The 23,710-nt window shown below is 34.2% G+C and overlaps 3 protein-coding genes across 3 annotated transcripts; all 3 read left to right on the top strand.

Moving 5' to 3' along the window:
- The first annotated feature begins 4,403 nt into the window (after nucleotides 1-4,403).
- LOC143391375 (olfactory receptor 51V1-like) lies at nucleotides 4,404-5,348 on the top strand. Its single transcript, XM_076844076.1, has one exon. The coding sequence runs from the start codon at nucleotides 4,404-4,406 to the stop codon at nucleotides 5,346-5,348; it is 945 nt and encodes a 314-aa protein (XP_076700191.1).
- A 7,171-nt stretch (nucleotides 5,349-12,519) lies between these two features.
- LOC143391374 (olfactory receptor 51V1-like) lies at nucleotides 12,520-13,464 on the top strand. The gene has a single exon (XM_076844075.1). It carries the CDS (start codon nucleotides 12,520-12,522, stop codon nucleotides 13,462-13,464), a length of 945 nt encoding a protein of 314 aa, XP_076700190.1.
- A 5,386-nt stretch (nucleotides 13,465-18,850) lies between these two features.
- Nucleotides 18,851-19,795, top strand: LOC143391373 (olfactory receptor 51V1-like). Its single transcript, XM_076844074.1, has one exon. The coding sequence runs from the start codon at nucleotides 18,851-18,853 to the stop codon at nucleotides 19,793-19,795; it is 945 nt and encodes a 314-aa protein (XP_076700189.1).
- The last annotated feature ends 3,915 nt before the right edge of the window (nucleotides 19,796-23,710 follow it).

Raw genomic sequence — 23,710 nt, 5'->3', positions numbered from 1 at the left:
TGAGAATATCACTTGATAAACTGTGATTTTGCATTTGTTCAATGTCCTGCAGGACCTTTAAGATCAAATAAGGGTTATATCCAAAGGAATGTAGATAGCCTCTAGAAGCTGGAAAAGGCTTGAGAACTGACATTTTTGTTCATTAAGCCCTGTATCAAGATTCATACCCACCAGAATCAAAATAGAGAGAATAACAAGTGTTGGTGAGTTTATAAAGAAATCTCAACCAACATGTTATTGCTTGAAATATAAAATGTTCCAGAAGCTTTGGGAAATAGTTTATCAGTTTCTAAAAATGTTAAAAAATAGAATTATTATTCTGATCCACAGCTGGATATCTACCCAAGAGAATTGAAAACTTATGTTTGTATATAAATGCTCATCATAGCATTATTGGTGATAGTCAAAAGTGGGAAAAAACACAAATGTAAATGTAAAAAGAAGTAGAATGCTGAATAATAATAATACAACATGGATGAATCTCAAAAACAGTATGCTCCAAGTTCCACTCAGGTTGTTGGAAGTGAGTTCTCAAAGGAAATTCAAGAGATTCTTCCTTTTTCTCTTTGGATTTCTGGTTAAGTGTTTTGTTCATCATGTGCTTCTGCCACACATGTTACCTTGGCACAGGCTCAAATGGATGGAATCAATTTATAACATGCCAGTATCTGCAAACTATGAGCCTGAACAAAACTTTTATCTTCATAAGTTAATCATTCCAGGTATTTTATTTTAGTGACAGAAAGGTAACTAAAACAGAAGCTAAAATTTGCCTGATTAATTGGCCATTTGTATCATTATATCACTGTTTCCAGATTCATCAATTGAATTGAACTCAGATAGGATCTTACAAGTCTGTGCTCACTGTGTTTTGATACCTGAAATGTTACTTGTATAATATAGATTCAGTTTCCCATGTCCTAAAAACTTAACTTGTTATTTGGGCCTTGTGGCACACACCTATATTCCCATCCATTTGGGGACTGAAGCAGAAGGATAGCAAGTCGGAGCAGAGACTGTGCACCTTAAAAAGAATCTGTCTTTAAAAAAAAAGTTAAAATTGGAAGGGCTGGGCATGTAGTTCAGTGACAGAGCACTCCTAAGTTCTGTCTCCAATAAAGAAAGAAAATATTTTAAAAAATAAAATAAAAAACAAAGAAAGCTACTTCCATAAAACATTCCTGGATAAAATGGTGGGTTTTGTTCTTCCAAAAAGTTTATTGCAGTTCCATGATCTCCAACCTTGCATTATCTATATGCTTAACATTTTTCATATTATATTCTCTTTCGAAACCTGGAGGTAGTCCACATTATCTACAAAGAATTTGTTTTCCTAACTCCAGATATAGTGTCAATTGGATAACAATGCTATCTACTCACTGTTTCAATCAGTTACCACCTTATGCATCTACAAATTTGCTGCTTTTTAATCTTTTTTATACCTTCCTTCATCATGTGCAATAGATAATACCTTAGTACTTTACATTAATTATTTGCATATAGGCAGAGAAATTTATATTGCTTTTTCTAGATTTGCCATATATTCATTAACATTGAACTCAGCCAGCTTATCTTTTTTCCATAAGGCACAGTACTACTTCAGGGACACTGGCCTGCACTTCACCAATATATTTAATGGCCACTTGAAGCAGAAAATCACGAATAAAAAAAACACAAAAATATTTATAACATTCCCTAAAAGACTATGTGAAGACTGTATATAGTATAAGAAATGAAAAAGAAAGCAGATACTTTCATCCTTATTCAACCTCACCTGTGCTTTTCACAGCTATAAAACACAATTATGACAGATTAAAGAGGAAAAGTACTATTATAATTTTATAGCTGCTGGAAAAAAACTCACATGACTGGATTTAACATAGGTATTCAGACTGAAACATTTTCCCTTCATTTTCTATTTTACTCCTCAGTATTTCTAACTAGGATTAACTTTTGAGTGGTGTGTTAACTCTGTTAAAAAGAATTGAACCTATGACAAAGTTTATTAGCTTTTGAAATATAAGCAACAAAACAGAGTGTCTATTTTAAGGAATAAAAAATATAGTGTTTTGATATATGTACTTATGTAATCATCTTTGCAATCAAGGTAATTAGCATATCTATTACTTCACATAATTGTCATTGTGTGTATATAGACTTTAGAACTACTCTCTCAGTGAATTTTCAGTATATGATAAGAACATGATCATTAACCACAACTAGTATGTTGTCCACTAGATATCTAGAACACATTAATTTCATAATTCCAAGATTTAAACTATAACCAACAACTATCCACTTCTTCAGACCTCAACCCCTGGCAACGATCATTCCACTCTCTGTTTCCTCTAAATTTCACTTTTCTAATAGAATACATTTCTTTCTTTGACTGGATTATTCCACTTAGCATAATGTCCTTAGTTTCATTCATATTGATACATATGGAATGTTTACCTTCCATTTTAAGATCCATGATATTTCATTTTATCCATCTACTGTAATTTATTTTTCCCTTTTCTGTGGATAGACACTTAGGTTGTTTACATACATGACTATTGTGAATGGTGCTTCAATGAACATGAAAGTACAAATTATTTTGAGGTCTTTTAGTTCTTTTGTGTTAGGTAGAATCTATATTTAGTGATAGCTGTATATTTAATATCTGAGAACATAGATTATTTCAGACATATTTGGAGACACCCAATTATTTCAAAATATAAATGATGATCAATTATTTGCATATTTATAGGGATTCTAACTAGATTCTGTGATAAAGCTTTCAAAAATCAAGTTTTATTGGAGAAGCTACAGAATTTACTGTAATTAACTTATACTTGTATTCAACAAATGTGTATTGAGGCTCTATTTTTGTAAGGGACTACATTTAGATAGATGAAAACATAAAATATATCAATCCACAAGTTTCTTACTAAACAGAGAAGAGACACACATTGATTAAAATAGTTTCCCCATTTAATGAGTTCTCTGTTAAGAACATTACTGAAATAGCTTGATGGAAATTTTTTTTACTCTGTTTCTACAGACATAGAAAAACTTCATAGAAAAATTGACATGTAATTTCTCTTCTACATTGAACTAGCCAATATCTTGTGACATTTCCCAATACCATCCCCAAGCCATGTTTCAAAAAATTTATTGCATTAATCACTGATATTTTAACTGAATATCTATTAAGAAAAATACTACATTTCTTGAATAATACAATTCTATTTTAAGGTAACTTTTTCTCCTTAACAAATTTATTAAATACCTTCTCTCAAGGCTAGTATGCAGCCAATAAATTATATTCTGAGGATAGTACCAAAATTATCAAAAAATTAAATATTGACCTTATATTTGGAAATATTAACTTCTTTCAAAAAAATCAAATCACTTCTTCTTAGAAAAACTTTTATGTTATCTAATTATACAAATCTATGGAGCTTTAAGTATATTCTAAAATCCTAGTTTTTTTTTTTTATAAAATTCAATATTTTATAAACTCAAACAAAGAAACTCATGTCATGTTGCTGTAAAATGATTAATGGGAGTTTCTGAAATTTGAGGGAATTGCTACAGATCTATGGAGGGTAGATGCAAATCATATATCATGATTCGCTTTTACAAAAATTTTATATGCTTAAAATAAATAAACTTATTAAAATAAGTAGTTATTTAACACTGACATTAACAAAATGAATAGTATGAATATTTATTAATTCCCAGTATAAAATTCATGCTAAGTATGATATCAGAAATAAGCAATATAAAAGGTGATTACATTGTGATTAAGAAAAAGTCAAAATTTTATAGAGGTGGAAGGGGTGGATGAAAACAGAAACAAATATAAAGTATAATTTAAATAGGCAAAGAAATTGAGCAAAATTTAAGATGTTACTTAATTTATTTAGTGTCTCTTATTCAAATTTCCATGTTTGTCAAGTTAAATTATCTTAACCAGTACATTTAAAGGGATTTTATGATCTGTTGCAACAGGGAAAAGCTATAATGTGGTACTGAAGTGGAAAATCGGTCATGTATTTCACCTAATCCCAAGGGTGTATCAGTCATGGTAGTATTTTACACTGTGGTCATATATTAATTTTCTTTAAGACTGAACAGCCATTCCCAAAAGGCTAGATTGCAAACTAAACCCTATGTACCTATTAGCATTATTGTAACTGAATAAAAGCACCTAAATTTCTGATATCTCTCATTGCTCATACTGTAAGTTCCATGTAGAGATAACAGGAATGAAGAATCACATTTCTACATTGCTGCTTGTGGCAATTGCATTGTATTTGATTTTCTTCTGAAAGCAGATTTAACATTGCTGGAAATTTGGGAATCACAAACTTGAATAATTAAAATAGCTCTCTTGGAAGATTTTTCATCTTCTACTCATGTCTGCTCTCTCTCACTCCCACCTCAATAGTTCAACATTTGTTCTCACTGGCGTTCCTGGTCTAGAAAATTACTCCCTCTGGCTCTCCATCCCCTTCTCCTCCATCTATGCCATGGTGTTCCTGGGAAACTGTACGGTGCTCCATGTGATCAGGACTGAGCCAAGCTTGCACCAGCCCATGTTCTACTTCCTGGCCATGCTGTCCCTCACTGATCTGTGCATGGGACTGTCCACTGTGCACACGGTGCTGGGAGTCCTCTATGGGTTCATGCAAGAGATCAGCCTGGATTTCTGCATTGCTCAGTCCTATTTCATTCATGGTCTGTCCCTCATGGAGTCCTCTGTCCTCCTGGCTATGGCCTTTGACCGCTACATTGCCATTTGCAACCCTCTACGCTACTCCTCCATCCTAACCAATGACAAAATCATGAAAATCGGAGTGGCAATTTTGTGTAGAAGTTTTTCATTCATTTCTCCTGCCATCATCCGCCTGAAGTTCTTAAATTACTGCCGTCCTCACATCCTCTCTCACTCTTTCTGCCTGCACCAAGACTTACTTCGATTGGCCTGTTCAGACATCCGCTTCAACAGCATCTATGCTCTGGTTCTGGTGATCATGAACTTGCTGCTGGATGCTGTGCTCATCATAATCTCCTACATTATGATCTTGCACACTGTCTTAGCCATCGCATCTCGAGAGGAGAGAATGAAGTCCTTGCAGACTTGTGTGTCTCACATCTGTGCTGTTTTGGTTTTCTACATCCCAATCATTGGCCTGACCATGGTTCATCGCTTTGGCAAACACCTCTCTCCACTGGTTCATGTCCTCATGGGCAACATCTATATCCTTTTCCCACCCTTGATGAACCCCATTATCTACAGTATCAAGACCCACCAGATACGAAGGAGAGTGCAGAGGTTGTTCTCCTTGAAAGCAGTCTAAGTCTTGAGTTGCAATGTGAATGTATTTGGAAGTCAATGTGTACAGTTAAGAAAAGTTGAGATTCAGTAAGTAATTCAAAATAGATTCTCTAACTTCTATTTAAATGATTGTATCCCCGATTTTTCACAGCTACCACCAATCTATGAAGAATTTTATAAATCATAATATGTATGTTGAATAAGAACCATGTTAATGTCTTAGATAGTTTTTGAAAGTAAAATTCATACTGATAGGGACAGATGAGTCAAGGTATATTTTAGTACATGGATCAGGAAAAAGGTACATTTTGATGTCCCTTTAAATAATTGCTGAAAGACCAACCTTTATTTTATCCATTTTTGTTATTCTAAGCAACATTTTTGTGTTTATCCATATGCCCTATACCATGTTCAGTTCAGTAACATGGCCATTTAATGGACTAAACATCATAAGGAGACTGGACTTCCTAAATCTTGTAAAGAGTACTAAAACAAACAATAAGTATGCTTGATGCTAGATTGTCCACTAATCCAACAATTGCCCCCACCCCCAGTTTATGTGCAATAATGTAACTGAAGATAGGAACAACCAGCAAGTGCCATAGTGGAGGAAAATAGAGTTTTATTATTAGTGTCTTTATCTAAATTGCAATATCAACAGTAACTATTAAAAATCATTGTTTTCATTTATCATTACTCATTTTAATTCCATTTCCATTAAAAATAGTGCTTAGATTGTTACAAAGATCAAGTAATATAAATGTTCCTTATATAAGCTCTATATAAGAATGAAGTAAATATTAATTTCTTTAATACAAATTGATTTTTTTTAAATACATATAGGTTCAGAGGTTTACAAGATGAGATTTGGCTATTCTGTCTCACTTTCAAATTTCAACATAGATCCTTCAGTCTTACTTTTCTTCTGGATTTCACATGAGGGGACAGAAAGAAATATATCCATGAAGCTCTGACAACTTAGCAGAGAGGAGTGACTGTGTACTGAGGAGATGTAGAGAAAAACATAAAGAAGAGTGTGAGTACTTCTTTAGCCATAATCCTTCATCTAACCTCTGTGTCTCAGCCCACCTTTGACTTGCCCAACCACCAGTTTGCAGGTAACAGGATCTTTTGGAAACTGGAATTTTCATCTTCTAGTTAGTAATTTAACTGGTGAAGCTTTACACATAACATATTGAGCTAAAGGAAAGGAGGTTATAAAATAATACACCATATTGTTTTTATAATATCTGAATGTATGGTAGACATTGATGTAGGTCCTTTAATATACTTGCCATTTCCAATTTCATGAGTGCTAAACAGACTAGCTGGATTTGAGGAAACAGAAAACATAGAAGTGTGCTATGGAGACAAAATCCCTGGTGATTTTTCACCCATGCACAGGTTAAGATTTGGCATAGGGATCTCTAATCACTGAAATTAAATCAGTCTAGAAAAAATACTGTTTATTTGTCATGCATGAGAGCATACCTTCCAGCTGGACAATTTGCCTGATGTTTTTAGATTAAGTTTGTGAAATGCCTACTAGCCTATTATATAAGTTCTTTAGAAAGATTTTCATTTGCTAATAATGGACACTTCTTGAAATTGGACATGGGCATCATAGATATAAGGTGATCCATTCACGTGCTATTGATTTGTAATAAAGTTGACAAAACTGAAGGAAAAAAGAACTATTTTAAGAAACATGTACTGCATAAATGGGACATCAGTATCTAAACAAAGTGATCTTAGAGTTCTGATTACATGTATGCAAAAATGTACTCTGAAGTGATCACAGATTTCTAGCAATAGCTAATCTATACACACACACACACACACACACACACATCTTTGATGGTACTAAAAATTATACTAGAGATTGTACTCAGGTGATCACGAGTTTGCAACTGCTCTATCACTCAGCAGTCAACACACCACACCTTTTCATTTTTATTTGTTTTTTAATATTGAGACATGGTCTTGATAAGTTGTCTAGGCCGAATTATCCACCATTCTGCTCAATCTCCAAAGTAGCTAGAATATGAGGTGTGTACCAGTATATTTCTATAAAACTTTGGTAGAAAACATACAAATAAATCTTTATGACTTCTCTTAGGCAACTACTTATTAAGTATATCATCAAAATATGATCAACAACAGAAAAATGTAAATTATGCTCAAGAAAAATTATAATATTTTGTACTTCAAAGGACATCCCCTTGACATTGCAAAGAAAAGCAATAGACAGAAATAAATATATTTGTAAATCATGTTTCTCATAATGGAATCATAGCTCTTCCAATTAAATAATTTAATGATAAACAATATTATACCATCAATCATTAGTCATTAGAGAAGAGCATATCAAAACTCAAGATTCATACCCACCAGAATCACTGCAAAGTAAATAGAATCACAAGTGTTACTGAGTCTCTTAAGAAATCTCAACCAACATCATTTGTTGGTGGGAATACAAAAGGTTACAACAGGTTTAAAAAATAGTTAATCAGCTTCTCAAAATGTTAAAAAAGTAGAATTATTATTCTAACCAACTGCTACATATATGCCCAAAAGATTTGAAAACATGTTTGTATATGAATTTACACCATCGTATTCTTAGCAATAGCACAAAATGTAAAATAAAATAAAATAAAAACCAGAAATGTCCATCAAATATTATCATATAAAAATGTAGTAGATACATTCAATAAAATATTTTCCACCTATGAAAAGATATGGAATACTGAGTAATGCTACAACATGGATTAATATCATAATATACCCATTTAATGTCAGAGTCAGGCATAGAAGGTGGGTCTTTCACATGAAATTGCAGGACCTCTGCCTTTTTCTCTTTTGCTTCCTGGATTCTGAGTTCAGTGTTTTCACTCTGCCATGTGCTCCTGCTGTGGTATGGTGCCTTGCCACAGGGCTCAATAGATCATGTACCAGAGCATACAAAGCAGTGAACCAAAATAATCCTATCCTCTTTGTAAGTTAATCATCTCAGTTATTTTTTTATCATAATGGAAAGCTGCAAAAGACAGAAAAGGCAAAGCTTTACATGTGCAACAGGTAATTTATCATAGGAAATTACTGCTTTAAATTCTCTCCCAGTGGGTTGAGTTCAGGTATTAGATGAATATTTATTTCTCCACCTATGTGTACTAACAGTCAAAAAGCATGCACTTATAAACTCATCTCATTATCAATTGAATTTGTGGTATATAAAGTTGACATAAACAATGCATAGAAAACTACTGCTATGGAGGGTTCAATTCCTATCAGCCTGTGTCCAATAAATTTTACCAACTGAAATCCTGTTATAATATATGTTTATATACCAATGTCCTTGTGAAACAAACAGTTTCATCATTATCAAAAATATGCTCATCCTCAAAACTTTTTTCTTCATAAAACTTAATGATGCTCTTGTTCGTTTTAATTTATTTTGCTTTCCCCTGATCTGCACCTTTGCCTTGTCTATAATTTCGCATTCCCTTTTGAACCTGGGGAGACAACCAGCAGCAGCCTAGATGAGTTTATTTTCCTGACCCTGTGTATAATACTGAGCAGCCTCATACCAACGTTGTTCACTTCACAGTTTAGTCAGTTGTCACCTCATATGTCTTGAAATATTTTTGCTTTTACATATTACTCATATTTCCCATCTCTCTAATAAATGTCACTTCACCACTGTTCGTGGAAATTCTTAATGTGCAGAATGGGGACCTTTGTTTTCTGGATGGAACATATTGATTCATCAGCATTGAACACACATTTGCATTATAACTCATGCAAATGGTGAATGGTGTTTGTCTGACATATTTTTTTCCCTAAGGAACATTGCCATTCTTTTGTACTTAGGAATTATTTACACTTTCACCACTTCCATTGGAGGGCATATTCAACAATTACCAATAAGAAGCACAAAGATCTTTACAATATGGCACAAACGACCACGTGAGGACATCTGTGTGTGGTATGAGAACTGAAACAGGAGAGCAGAGCATCACCTGGTTCAACCTCACCTGAGCTCATCAGTGCTGTGACACTCAACCCCAACAGACTGAAGAGGAAAAACACCATTGTAATTTTGTAGCTTCTGTACAAAATCAAATATGACAAAATTCAACATGTGTCCAAGTTCACACATACTTTATCCACGTTTTCTCTTACTAATTTATACTTACAAGTAATAATCAATCCTGGAGAGGATGTGGGGTAAAAGGAACACTTTTACACTTTTGGTGGGATTATAAACTAGTATTTCCACTATATAAGTCAGTATGGAGATTCCTCAAAAGACTGGACATGGATTCACAGTATGACCCAGCTATGCCACTTCAATAAGTATGCTAAAGAATTAAATTCACTATAATACAGTGATACACACATACCCATGATTATAGCAGTACAATTCACAATAATAAAATCTTGGAACCAGCCTAAGTGTCTATAAAGGCGTGAATGGATAAAGAAAATGTCTTATATATATTCACAATATAATTTTATTCAGCAATAAAGAAAATGAAATTATGACATTTGCAGGAAAATGGAAGGAACTAGAAACCATTATCTTAATTGTAATAAGTCAAACTCAGGTCAAGGGTCATATGTTTTCTCTCAAATTTGGAACTAGAGAGGAAGAGGAAAAAGAAAGTTGAGGCAGATCCCATGGAGGTCAAAAGGAGATCGGGAGAGAAAAAGGACCAAAGGGTGTAAGTCAGATGGGGAGAAAGGAGGAAGTGCTGAGGAGTGATATTGGCCAAATTCTATAGCTATATAGTGTGCCTGTATGAATATGAAATTTAAAAATCCCATTCTCATAATGTACCACTGCAAAATGTGAAAAAAAAAAGTGTGAAAGTTTTAGCTATAGCCAGTATTAGACTATCTACTTACTCCCTTATTCCCTGGAAGCTACCATTTCTACCCTCAATTTCTCTGTTTCACTTTTTTAGGTATCAAATTTAAGGGATATTATGGACCATTCTCTTTTCCTTATGTGCCTTATTTCACTTACCATAATTTCCTCAGTTTCATTCATTTTAAGATGAATAGTATTCAGTTTTAACTACAACTTCTTATTTGTCTGCCAGTGAACACTTAGGTTGTTTCCATACCTTAGATGTTGTGACTATGCTTCAATAAATATGGAAATACCATGTTTTGAGGTCTATTTTATATTCTGCTAGATATAAATTCAGAAATGGAATACTTAGGAAATATGAGAGTCCTGTTTTTAATTTCTGGGCAACCTTCATACTTTATGTCGCACACATTTAGAGATACACAATAATTTTAATTTGGAAATGATTATCAATGATTTACACATTTATAACAATTTCTAACCTAGAACACATAATAGTGGTTTCCCCAAAAATACTATTAGAAAGGTCATATAATTTATTTTAAATCATTTCTTCCCGTGTTCATAAACATGCATTGAATTTTTTATTGGTTAGCATATTTAATGGACATAAACATAAAATATAGTGAAACAAAAGGTGGTCACAATATATTAAAGAATCATTAAGAAGGGGTTCCCTATTTAATCAATTTTTTAGTGACATGACTAAAATATCTGTTCTTACAAGCTGGGAAAGTCTTTGCCTAAAAACTGACATTTATTTTCCCTTCTATCTTGACCTATCCAATACCTTGGTTACATTTCCCAGTGGCTTCTCTTAGCCATATTACCAGAAACTCATTGCATTAGTCACTGATATTTTGACTGAATCCCTATTCAGAAAAAAAATACACACATTGAATAATGCTATTCTGTATCAAGGTGATTATTCATCTTTATTAGCTGTCTTAATTACCCTTTCATATAGTATTCTGGCAATCAGAGGCATTGCACGATAATGCCATATATGTTGTAAATATGTGATTTTTAAAAATATTTGTAGATATTAAATTCTCTTTAAGAAAAACAATCATGCTTTTAAAGAAAGTTTTCTTTTAACCAAGTTTACAAATCATTTGGAAGTTTTGTATGGAGTTCCAAAAAATTCTAGATATATTCTTATAAGCTGTAATAATTCATAAAGTCTGTTAAAAAAACAAACTCATGTTGCCAGTCACATTGGTGCATACTTTTGATTCCAATTTCTCAGAAGACTGAGGTAGGAAGATTGCAAGTTTGAGGCCAGACTCAGCAACTTATCAAGACCTTACAAGTTCAAGAGTAGAGTGCCTCTGGGTTAAATCCCCACCACCAAAAGACAAAACAAAAGAAAGCAAAACAGACAAACAAAACAATAATGTCATTTTTTTTTTTTTGGCATTTCATGGAAAGTTCTGAAATCATTGGGTACTACAGTTGATCTAAAGAGGCTAGATCTATATAGTATAACCTTATAAACTGGTTATTACAAAAGTGATATGTGCTCAAAATATCTAGTTTTATTCTAACTATAAACAGACAGCACAGTTATTAATAACAGAGAACATACAATATTATTTATTAATATCCAGTATAAAATGCATGCCAATTGTGCTAGCTTATTAATGAAACACATAAGATGTAATAGTACTGTGAATCAGAAAATGTAGAAATCTCATATGCGATTAAAAAGGGGATGAAAATAAAGAAGAAAACGAAATAAATTTTAAATATGTAAATATTTAAGGGAAGTGTCCAATATAGAATGCAATACAGTTCAGTTTTCACTTGTTTACTGGATCTTAGATGATTTTTGTGTTCTACAAAATTAGATTACATTAACTAACCCTTTTCTTTAGGGATCTTATGATGTGTTTGTGCAAGTTGAAGGTACAGCTGTGATACCAAAGAGGAAATAGCCTGTGTATTTCAGTCTCCTGAGGGTGAAGCCAGCCATGGTGCCACTTCACACCTGTGATCATTCATTATATTCTTTAGAATTGAACAGAGGTTCCCAGAAGTCCATCCTCCACACCAAATCCCAAGTACCCATTTACACTAATATTACTGCATAAAAGCTTCTAATTTCTTGGAATACCGATTACTGCCACTGTCATTTCCATGAGGAGAGAAGATGATTATCTGCGAAGAATAGAGACTCAGGTGTGTCTATATTGCCTCTTATGGAACTGAATGTTTTATTTTCTTCCTTAAGCCATATAAACACCATTAAAGATTCAGGAATAACAAACCTGTACAATTAAAATAGCTCTCTTGGAAGATTTTCCATCTTCTACTCATGTCTGCTCTCTCTCACTCCCACCTCAATAGTTCAACATTTGTTCTCACTGGCGTTCCTGGTCTAGAAGTTTACTCCCTCTGGCTCTCCATCCCCTTCTCCTCCATCTATGCCATGGTGTTTCTGGGAAACTTCATGATCCTCCATGTGGTCAGGACTGAGCCAAGCTTGCACCAGCCCATGTTCTATTTCTTGGCCATGCTGGCCTTCACAGACCTATGCATTGGACTGTCCACTGTACACACAGTGCTGGGAGTCCTCTATGGGTTCATGCAAGAGATCAGCCTGGATTTCTGCATAGCCCAGTCCTATTTCATCCATGGTTTGTCCTTTATGGAGTCCTCTGTCCTCCTGGCTATGTCCTTTGACCGCTACATTGCCATTTGCAACCCTCTACGCTACTCCTCCATCATAACTAATGACAAAATCATGAAAATCGGGGTGGCAATCTCATGTAGGAGTTCTTTACTCATTCCACCAGTCATCATCCGCCTGAAGTTCTTAAATTACTGCAGTCCTCACATCCTCTCTCACTCTTTCTGCCTACACCAAGACTTGCTTCTATTGGCCTGTTCAGACATCCGCTTCAACAGCATCTATGCTCTGGTTCTGGTGATCATGAACTTGCTGCTGGATGCTGTGCTCATCATAATCTCCTACATTATGATCTTGCACACTGTCTTAGCCTTTGCATCTCGAGAGGAGAGAATGAAGTCCTTGCAGACTTGTGTGTCTCACATCTGTGCTGTTTTGGTTTTCTACATCCCAATCATTGGCCTGACCATGGTTCATCGCTTTGGCAAACACCTCTCTCCACTGGCTCATGTCCTCATGGGCAACATCTATATCCTTTTCCCACCCTTGATGAACCCCATTATCTACAGTATCAAGACCCACCAGATACGAAGGAGAGTGCAGAGGTTGTTCTCCTTGAAAGCAGTCTAAGTCTTGTCGTGCAATATGAATGTATTTATAAGTCAACCACTGGAGTTAAGAATTGTTGATATTCAGTAAGTATTTGAAAATAAATTTCTCACTTCCATTTAAATGATGATTTACTTGTTACAAATTCTATCGCACTTTTTCCACAGCTATCATAAGTCTATGATGTTGACATGTGTAACATGGAGAACAATTTTATAAGTCACACTATATGTAATTAAAACCATATTAATATAGGTAGATTTGACAGTAAAATCTATACCTTTTCAAGGACAGCTGAATGAGAATATTTTTAAACATATCTTTCAGGAAAAAGTAAATATTTGTGTTAAAGTCTCATCAAATAATTGCTGAAACATCAACTATTATTTTGTTCCTTTTATTATTTTAAGCAATATATTTAGTTGTTATGCATGAACCCTACAACAAGTTCAGTAACATGGCCTTTCAATGGATAAAGCATCATATGGAGACTGGACTTTTTATATCTTTTATGGGGTAGTGAAATAAACAAAGAGTAAGTAGTCTTACTTACTTGATGCCCGATTGTCCATCATCCCAACACTCTCCCCCTCCCATTCTATGTGCAATAATTTAGCCAAAGATATGAATAATCAGTATTGGCATTAGTGGAGAAAAAGAGAGTTTTGTTATCAGTTTCTTTAAACTATAATACCAACAGTAACTAGAATTTGAAGGTCGTTAAAATCATTTAAAAATGTTTAGATTGAGGCCATACTTTCATTTATCATTTCAATTCCTAGTTTCCATTAAAAGAATAAAGTGCATGCATTGTTACTGTGATTGAGAAATATAAATGTTTCTTATATAAGCTTTACATCAAGGAGGGGGTAAATAGTAATTTCTTTAACATAAATTGATTTTTCAAATACATATAGTTTCAATAGTTTGCATGATGGGATTCAGCTTAACTATCTATTTAAATTTTATTATAGCTCCTTTGTCTTACTTTTCTTCTGTATTTCACGTAAGGAGACAGAAAGAAATATATTCCTGATGGTCTGAGAACTCAGCAGATATTGGTGAGTGTGCACAGAGGAAATGAAGAGAAAAAAAAAATTAAGTAGTAGTGGGTACTGCGTTAGCCACAATCAATTACCTAACCTCTGTGTCTCAGTCATTTGTCCAACCACCAGTTTTCAGGTAACAGGATCTTTGGGAAACTGAAATTTTCATCTTTCTCTTGCTTATTTAAGAGGTGAAACTTTAGGCAAAACAGGTAGAAATGGGGGGAGAGATTATAAAATATTAAACTATTTTGTTGTTATAATATATGAATGTATGGTAACATTGATGTAGGACCTTTAATATACTTTTCATGAGTGCTGAAATGGAGTAGCTGAATTCAGGGAAACTGAAAATATAAAAGTGTGTTAGGGAAACAAAGTCCCTGTTGATTTTTTACCCCTATATAGGTTAAGATTCGGCATAGAGATCATTGAAATTAAATTGGTCTAGGAAAAATACTGTTTATTTGTCATGCATAAGAGACTACCTTCCAGGTGGACAATTTGCTTGGTGTTTTTAGATTGAGTTCTTACCATTCCTACTAACCTATTACATATGTTCTTTAGAAAGGTTGTCATTTATTAATAATGAGCTCTTCTTCAAATTGGACATGGGCATCATAGATGTAAGATGATATGCTATTGATTTCTAATAAAGTTGGAAAAATGAAGGAAAACAATAATTGTCTTTGATAAACCTGTACTGAAAAATTTTGCCATCCTATGACCAAAAGGAAAATATTTTTAGGTTCTTGAAGATATAGAATGAAAAAATGTACTCTGGAATGGGTCACAGATTTCTAGTAAAAGGTAATCAGTCTACACACACACACACACACACACACACACACAGAAAAATACACACATACACCTATTTGATAATAACAGGGATTCTACTAGAAATTGTACTCATGGACTCACAAGCTTACAACAGCTCTACCATTGAGTAATCAATATCCCAAGACTTTTTATCTGTTTGTTTGTTTGCTTGCTTTTGTATGATTTTAAATATTGAGAGATGTTCTTGCTAAATTGTCTAGACTGACTTTAAACTATCTGCTTTGATCTCCAAAGTAGCTATGATTTAAGATGTGCACCACTATATATGTATAAAACATTGAAAGAAATTGTAGGAATAAATCTTTGTGACTTGTCTTATCCAATTAATTTATTAAGGACACCATCAAAACATGATCAACAACAGAAAAATGTAAGTTATACTCTTACTGCTTTATACTTAGGTCTATAATGTAGTTTGGGACTATGTATCATTGGGAATGCTAATACTGCATTATAGAAGAATTGAACATCTAGATTTATCAATTTGCATTTTTTTAGTTTTTGAGGTATAATTGAAAATAAACACATGTATATTTTTAAGGCATAGAATACAGTGGTGTTTTGATAGGACATATCTTTTGTGATGATTTCCATAAGCAAGGCAATGACATATCCATTACCTCACATAGGTATTTGTGTTTGTGTGTTTGTTTGTGTGTGTGTGTGTGTGTGTGTGTGAAGAGTCTTTAAAACTACTCTTAGAATAAATTCTCACAATAAAATATGTACATTACAATTAACCAAAATCAGCATGCTGTACACTAGATATGTAGAATGTATTCATCTTATGATCAAAATTTTAATCCTAAAACCTGTATTTTCACTACTTTCCCTCTCAGCCCCTAGAAAGTATCATTTATACCTTTGATATATCTTTCACTTCTTTAGATTCCATATCTAAGTGATATAATGGAACATATTTTTTTTGTTTGGCTTATTCCACTTAGTATAATATCTTCAGTTTCATACTTGAGAACACATCTTTTTAGCTGGATAATCTTCCATCTTATTCATATATCATGATTCCTTATATTTTTATCTGTCAATTAAAACTTAGCTTGTTTCTATACCTTGGCTATTGTGAATAATGTTGTAAAAAATATGGAAGTATAATGTTTTCAGATATATTTCATTTCTGCTAGTTATAAATTTAGACGTGGAATGGCTGTGTCATGTGACAGTTTTATTTTTAACTTCTGGGCAATCCCTATATTTGTTTCGCACCCACTTACAGATATGAAATTATTATAAATTGAAAATGATTATCAATGATTTATATATTTATAAAGATTTCTAAACTCGATTGCATAAGAGCAGTTACAAAAAATATTATAGGAAAAAAATCACATAATTTACTCTTTTGTTCTTTTGCTTTATTAATTTGTTGGTTTTAGTTATACATGCAGTAGAATGCAATTTATCATATCATACGTATGTGGAACATAATTTCCCATTTTTGTGGTATATGGTGTGTCGTTACTCTGGTCATGTATTTATATATGAACATAGAAAGTTATGCCCAACTTATTCTACTGTTTTACCATTTCCATCCTCTTCCCTTCCCCCCACTGCCCGCACTCCAATCTGGTAAACTTCCCATCCTATCTCCACACCTCCCAGCCTACTGTGAGTCAGCATCCACATACCAGAGAGAACATTTGGCCAGGCACCTGTAAGTTTAGCTGCTCTAAATGTTGATGTGGACGAGTCACTGTAGTATACTGATTTTAAGTACTTTGGGTATATGCTGAGGAGTGGAATAAGTAGGTCAAATGGTGGTTCCATTCCAAGTTTTCTGAGGAATCACCATTCTGCTTTCCAGGGTGGTTGCATCAATTTGCAGTTCCATCAGCAATGTATGAGTTAACTTTTCTCCCTACATCCAGGCCAACATTTATTGTTACTTGTATTCTTCATACTTTCCATTCTGACTGGAATGAGATGAAGTCTCATTGTAGTTTTAATTTGGATTTCTCTAATTGCTTGTGATGTTGAATATTTTTTTCATGTATTTGTTGACTGATCATATTTGTTCTTCTTTGAGGTGTCTGTTCAGTTCCTTTGCCCATTTATTTATTGGGTTATTTGTTTTTGGGTTTTTAAATTTTTCTATATATCTTAGAGATTAATGCTCTATCTGAGGTGAAGGTGGTGAAGATTTTCTCCCATTCTGAAGGCTGTGTCTTCACACCCTTGATTATTTCTTTGCTGTGAATGCTGGGTTGCTCACAACTAAAAGACTCAGGGGTCACTCCAGGGGAACTGGGCTAACTAGGCTGCACAAAATAACCACACAAGAGAAAGAAATGCCTTTTTCTTTGGGGGTGCTGTGACAGGTCCTGTGACCTTAAGGGTCTGCAGAGAGAGAGCGAGAGCGAGCATGTGTTGACCTCTTTTATTGAGGAGAAGCCATTCAAATGAGGCAAGGGTTCAGGTTTCAGGGGGCTGAGACTAGCTTCATGATGACTGCTGTCCGCAGGTTGACTGATATCTAGGACGGCCACACCCAAGGGCACAGTAAGAGAAGGGGACACACAAAAGGTGTTTCCATGGAACATTCTGTCCTAAACAGGGCAAGGGGTAATATTACAAAGGAACAAGTGAGCATAGCTGGACCCATGGAGATGTAGGAAGTCATGCCCATGCACAAAGACACAGTCGCTTGTACCATAGAAGTCCAGGGCTATCCAGATCACAGCGTGACCACCGGTTGCCTCACCGGTCAGCATGGGAGTCAGACACGGTCATGTGCTAGTCAGCCTCCCATATATTCCCTCTTTCTTAATAAAATAAAATAAAATAAAAATACCAGGGAAATTTTATCTTTCAATCACTGGATTCTTGGTGGAGGTCATCAAGATCTGCTATTGAAACACAAAAGGAATTAGTAGAAAACATTTCATTTTAATAACACAATTAAATTGGAAGATTCAGGTTAATATTATTATTTCACCAAACACTCATCAGAAGATTCTTAATCTTTTCCCAATTTTATTGGGAGGCATTGCGTTTGGCAGTTCAGATTCCACTTGTTTAGTGAACCTTGGCTGATTTTTGAGTTCTACAAAATTAGATTACATTAACCAACCCATTTCCTTAGGGATTTCATAAATCTTTAGTGGAAACCAAAGGCAGAGCTTAGAAAAGTGTATGTGTATTTCAGTCTCCTGAGGGTGAAACCTCTAAGGTGCCACTTGACACCTGTGAGCATATATTATCCTCTTTAGAAGTGAACAGAGGATTACAGAAGTCCATCCTCCACAAATCCCAGGTGCCCATTCCAATAATATTACTGCATAAAAGTTCTTAATTTCCTGGAATACTGATTACACACACTGTAGTTTCTATGAGGAGAGAAGAAGTTTACCTGAAAAAATAATGACTCAGGTTTCCATATTGCTGATTATGAAATTGAATGTTTTATTTTCTTCCTGAAAGCATATAAAAACCACTAAAGATTCAGGAATCACAAACATGTGCAGTTAAAATAGCTCTCTTGGAAGATTTTCCATCTTCTACTCATGTCTGCTCTCTCTCACTCCTACCTCAATAGTTCAACATTTGTTCTCACTGGCGTTCCTGGTCTAGAAAATTACTCCCTCTGGCTCTCCATCCCCTTCTCCTCCATCTATGCCATGGTGTTCCTGGGAAACTTCATGATCCTCCATGTGATCAGGACTGAGCCAAGCTTGCACCAGCCCATGTTCTACTTCCTGGCCATGCTGTCCCTCACGGATCTGTGCATGTGGCTGTCTACTGTGCACACGGTGCTGGGAGTCCTCTATGGGTTCATGCAAGAGATCAGCCTGGATTTCTGCATTGCTCAGTCCTATTTCATTCATGGTCTGTCCTTCATGGAGTCCTCTGTCCTCCTGGCTATGGCCTTTGACCGCTACATTGCCATTTGCAACCCTCTACGCTATTCCTCCATCCTAACCAATGACAAAATCATGAAAATCGGAGTGGCAATTTTGTGTAGAAGTTTTTCATTCATTTCTCCTGCCATCATCCGCCTGAAGTTCTTAAATTACTGCCGTCCTCACATCCTCTCTCACTCTTTCTGCCTGCACCAAGACTTGCTTCGATTGGCCTGTTCAGACATTCGCTTCAACAGCATCTATGCTCTGGTTCTGGTGATCATGAACTTGCTGCTGGATGCTGTGCTCATCATAATCTCCTACATTATGATCTTGCACACTGTCTTAGCCATTGCATCTCGAGAGGAGAGAATGAAGTCCTTGCAGACTTGTGTGTCTCACATCTGTGCTGTTTTGGTTTTCTACATCCCAATCATTGGCCTGACCATGGTTCATCGCTTTGGCAAACACCTCTCTCCACTGGTTCATGTCCTCATGGGCAACATCTATATCCTTTTCCCACCCTTGATGAACCCCATTATCTACAGTATCAAGACCCACCAGATACGAAGGAGAGTGCAGAGGTTGTTTTCCTTGAAAGCTGTTTAAATCTTGAGATGCAATATGAATGTATTTAAAAGTCAACCACTGGAATTAAGAAAAGTTGATATTCAGTAAGTATTTAAAAATAGTTTCTAAGTTCAATTTATATGATCATTTACATATTGTAAATGTAAATTGTACTGTCCCCTTTTGTTACTCATCCTGTCTTTGAAATTTAATGTATAATATAGCAGGCCAACTTATATTCCAGAATATGCACATGCAATTGATTGAAAGCACATTTAATTTGTCTTTAATCACTTCAATCTGCAGATTTTATAACATAAAAAGGGTCAGCAGTGGATGTAATGAGTAAATTGTTATTATGACATACTAATGAAATATGTTTCTAATTTAATCTTTTCAAAGACTGAGGTATATGTTGTTATCTTTTACAAAATTGATGTTTAAATGTGTAGAGTTTAAAAAATATGCCAACAATTAGGTGGTAGCCTGTGATGGAAATTGTGTCTTTTGTCTAAAATACTTTGTAACAGGTCTCATGACAAGTCTTTCCTTCTTGCTTTCTTCTGTTTTTCTCTTTAATACAATGTTTTTAGATAATTTTGTGACCATCATAAACATTTATATGACAAACAGATGTACAAACAGTCACCAAATTAAATCTTGGATGGTAATAAGCTGAATATATTTACACTCTAGTTTGTGTGTATACATTTGCAAAAAAAAATTATTTCTAAAAGGGAAGGGAACAGAAATAGAGGAAATGAAAGCAGAAGGAGAGATACTAGGTCTGAATAGGATAAAATACATTTCATGTTTGTCTAAATATATTAAAATGGATACTATTGTCATGTATAACTAACAAGAACCAATAAAATAAAATTTTAAAAGTCATTTCTACAATTAAAAATATCTAATTAGCATTAGATACTCCTAATTAGTATTTCTACAATGATACATATTTAATTAATATTAGATATTGGCATTTCCTTTAAACTCTGTGCATTTAAATATCAATTAGTGTAAAAGATGACAACATATACCTCAGTCTTTGAAAAGATTAAATTAGAAACATATTTCATTAGTATGTCATAATAACAATCTACTCATTACATCCACTGCTGACACTTTTTAAGTTATAAAACCTGCAGATTTAAGTGATTAAAGACAAATTAAATGTGCTTTCAATCCATTGCATGTTCATATTCTGGAATATAAGTTGGCTTGCTATATTATACGTTAAATTTCAAAGACAGGATGAGTAGAAAAGGGGCATAGTACTTAAACATGTAAATGATAATGGTTGGTTTAAGGTTGCTTTCTTGAGATAGAATTACAAATGTAATACATTATAGTTAGATGTGTGAATAGTTTCATGAGCTATGAAAAATATCTAAGAGTCCTATAGCTGTACCCCAATTAGTAAATAAATTATTTCCATCTCCCTCAAAAGTACCCTTCTAACTGAGTTTAATTCATCCTCTACTACAACCTCTAATTATTGGCTGCTACTCTTCTCGTTTCCATCATATATGCTTGCCTTGCAGAGAAAGTCATGCACATTAAGTAGTAGCTAATATCTTTCATGTTGGGTAATTTCACTTAAAATAATTCTTTATAGACTTATTCCTGTGGTCATATCCACAGTTTTTGTTGTTGTTTTTCAGTCCTAGGATTTCAACCCAAGATCTCATGCATGCTAGGCAAGCACTGTACCACTGAACCATATTCCCAGACCTGCATAGTTGTATTTTGAATTCTATTTGTTACTACTTGTTTTGTTTCATATACAAAAATCTGTTTATTCACTCATCAGTTGATCAACATTTTACTGGTTTGGGTTTTGAATAAAGGTAATATAAACATATATACCACATGATTATAAAAAATTTCTCAAAATGTAGCTGAGTATCTTGCAGTAAATGGATTTTACATTAGTAGAAAATAATAATGGGACAATTTTAAAAAATGGCACTTTTACCATAAAAACGAATGTTCAGTGGTATTTCCTTTTTTATAAGAGCTATTCCCTCATTATTCTGGTACTTTGTGGTTAGTGGTATTACTTTTGTGAAGTATTTTAAATTGTATATTGATGTGAATATTTACTTTCAAGTGGGTTACCAACTGAATACATTATTTAATAGATCCATCCTTTGTCAGCCAATATCCTGATATCAAATTCCTGTGTAGTAGGTTTTGCAGTTTGTATTTAAATACAGGTATGGGTAGGCTTTGGGGGTTGGTTTGTTTCTTGTTGTAGTCTTGTTTTGCTCCAAGTGACCCTGTATATGTTAATGGTTATCTGAACTGAAAACCTTCCACTTAAATGTCAATTAATGCTTCTGAACAAAAAATTCCTTTGTTGTAGTATAAAATGAGGTATTTGAATAACTTTTCTGCCAATTGGCAGTTGACCATCTGTACTGGACAATTTTTTCTCCATAGGTCTCTGAGCCTCCCACATTCCACCCCATATCACCCTCTTTAAAAGGAAAGCTACTGAATTAGAGCAAAGTATATTCCCCGCTTTTTAAATTAATGTCAAAATTAATTCCAGTATTATGTAAAACTACAAAGAACCAATTTTTAAAAGGAGGAAACTGATCTGTATTTGAGGAGTAAGGGAGAGTATAGGGTTAGCCTCCAGCATGTCATTTGGCCTGTTGTTATATGACATTTTATTTGGCCTATGTTGAAATACTGTCAGCTTATCTCCAGACTTTGTATGAAAATTTATCTTTTCTGTACTCTCTGCTGAACTTTGATATTTTCTTTGGTGTTCATTTCTTTGGTGTTCATTTCCTCTGTTTTTACCTTACAATCCCTCAAACATGACCCACTTTCTTTTACTTATCCCACTGAACATTTGTTTTCATGGTCCTTGGCCATGAAGTCCTTTGTCAAATGTAGACATAGTCAAGATGTCTCTCATGACAATGTCACACAATGATTTGTCATGATTAGCCTGTTTCCCACAGTACTGAGCTCCCACATCCCATTGTGCCTCTTGGGGGAGAAGGAAAACGGTGGCACACTCATTTTCTCCTATGGAACATGCCTCAGTGTCATTTGCACTCCAGTGCTAACCCCCCATGTCCTGAGACGTCACACCAGGACTCTCCTTCAGATACTCAAGTAAGAAATCAAGTGTCACTGTTTCTTGGCTTTCAGTTTACCTCTCAAATGACATTGAGTTTGTCCTTTCATACCTTGACAATTTGAATGAGGACCAGGGAATGTGTAGTTGAAAATGGGATCTTGAAGATCGGATCTTCCATTTCTGTCTTTGTCTCTCTCCCACATCTCATGCTCAAGGGATTCAGTTTGTGTGTGTGTGTGTGTGTGTGTGTGTGTGTGTGTGTAGAAAGGATTTTTTCTGCATGCAAGAATTTTCTTATTATATAGTCCACATTCTGGCAGAAACACTTAAAGAGAATAAGCCTCTAAGGTAAGATCAAGAATAGTCAAAAAGCAAAATAGCTTTGCATTTCAAAAAATTCCCTATATACAGAAGACAAATACATGTAAACACATAATATATATGTGTATGTACTCTTTTCAACTATTTCTATCCTTGTGGTAAAAACTCCTAATTTTGGCAACTTCTACTTAAAAATAATGCTAATTGGTTTTTGGTATTAGCTGTTTTTCAGTGTACCATATTTAAACCAAATTTCAACACCAACATGGCTATGAAAATGTGAAAATTAAACTTTATTATTTTATTTATTAATAATTCCTGACATTCGTAAAATATTTATTATGCTCTAGACATCATTAAAACTGTTTTGTATAAACTTCCTTGATTGAAAGTATTTACACATAGATAAAATAACTTTCCTAAGATTTTATAAATAAAGCAGTAAACAGATTTTATAAATAAAATTTATAAACAGATTTTATAAATAAAATCAGTAAAAAGATATTTGATTATTAGAAATATGACTCCAAAGA

Source organism: Callospermophilus lateralis, chromosome 2 (genome assembly GCF_048772815.1).
Source record: "Callospermophilus lateralis isolate mCalLat2 chromosome 2, mCalLat2.hap1, whole genome shotgun sequence".
NCBI classification, from domain to species: domain Eukaryota; kingdom Metazoa; phylum Chordata; class Mammalia; order Rodentia; family Sciuridae; genus Callospermophilus; species Callospermophilus lateralis.
The sequence above is the reverse complement of the archived record's forward strand: the minus strand, read 5'-3'. Positions and strand labels throughout refer to the sequence as shown.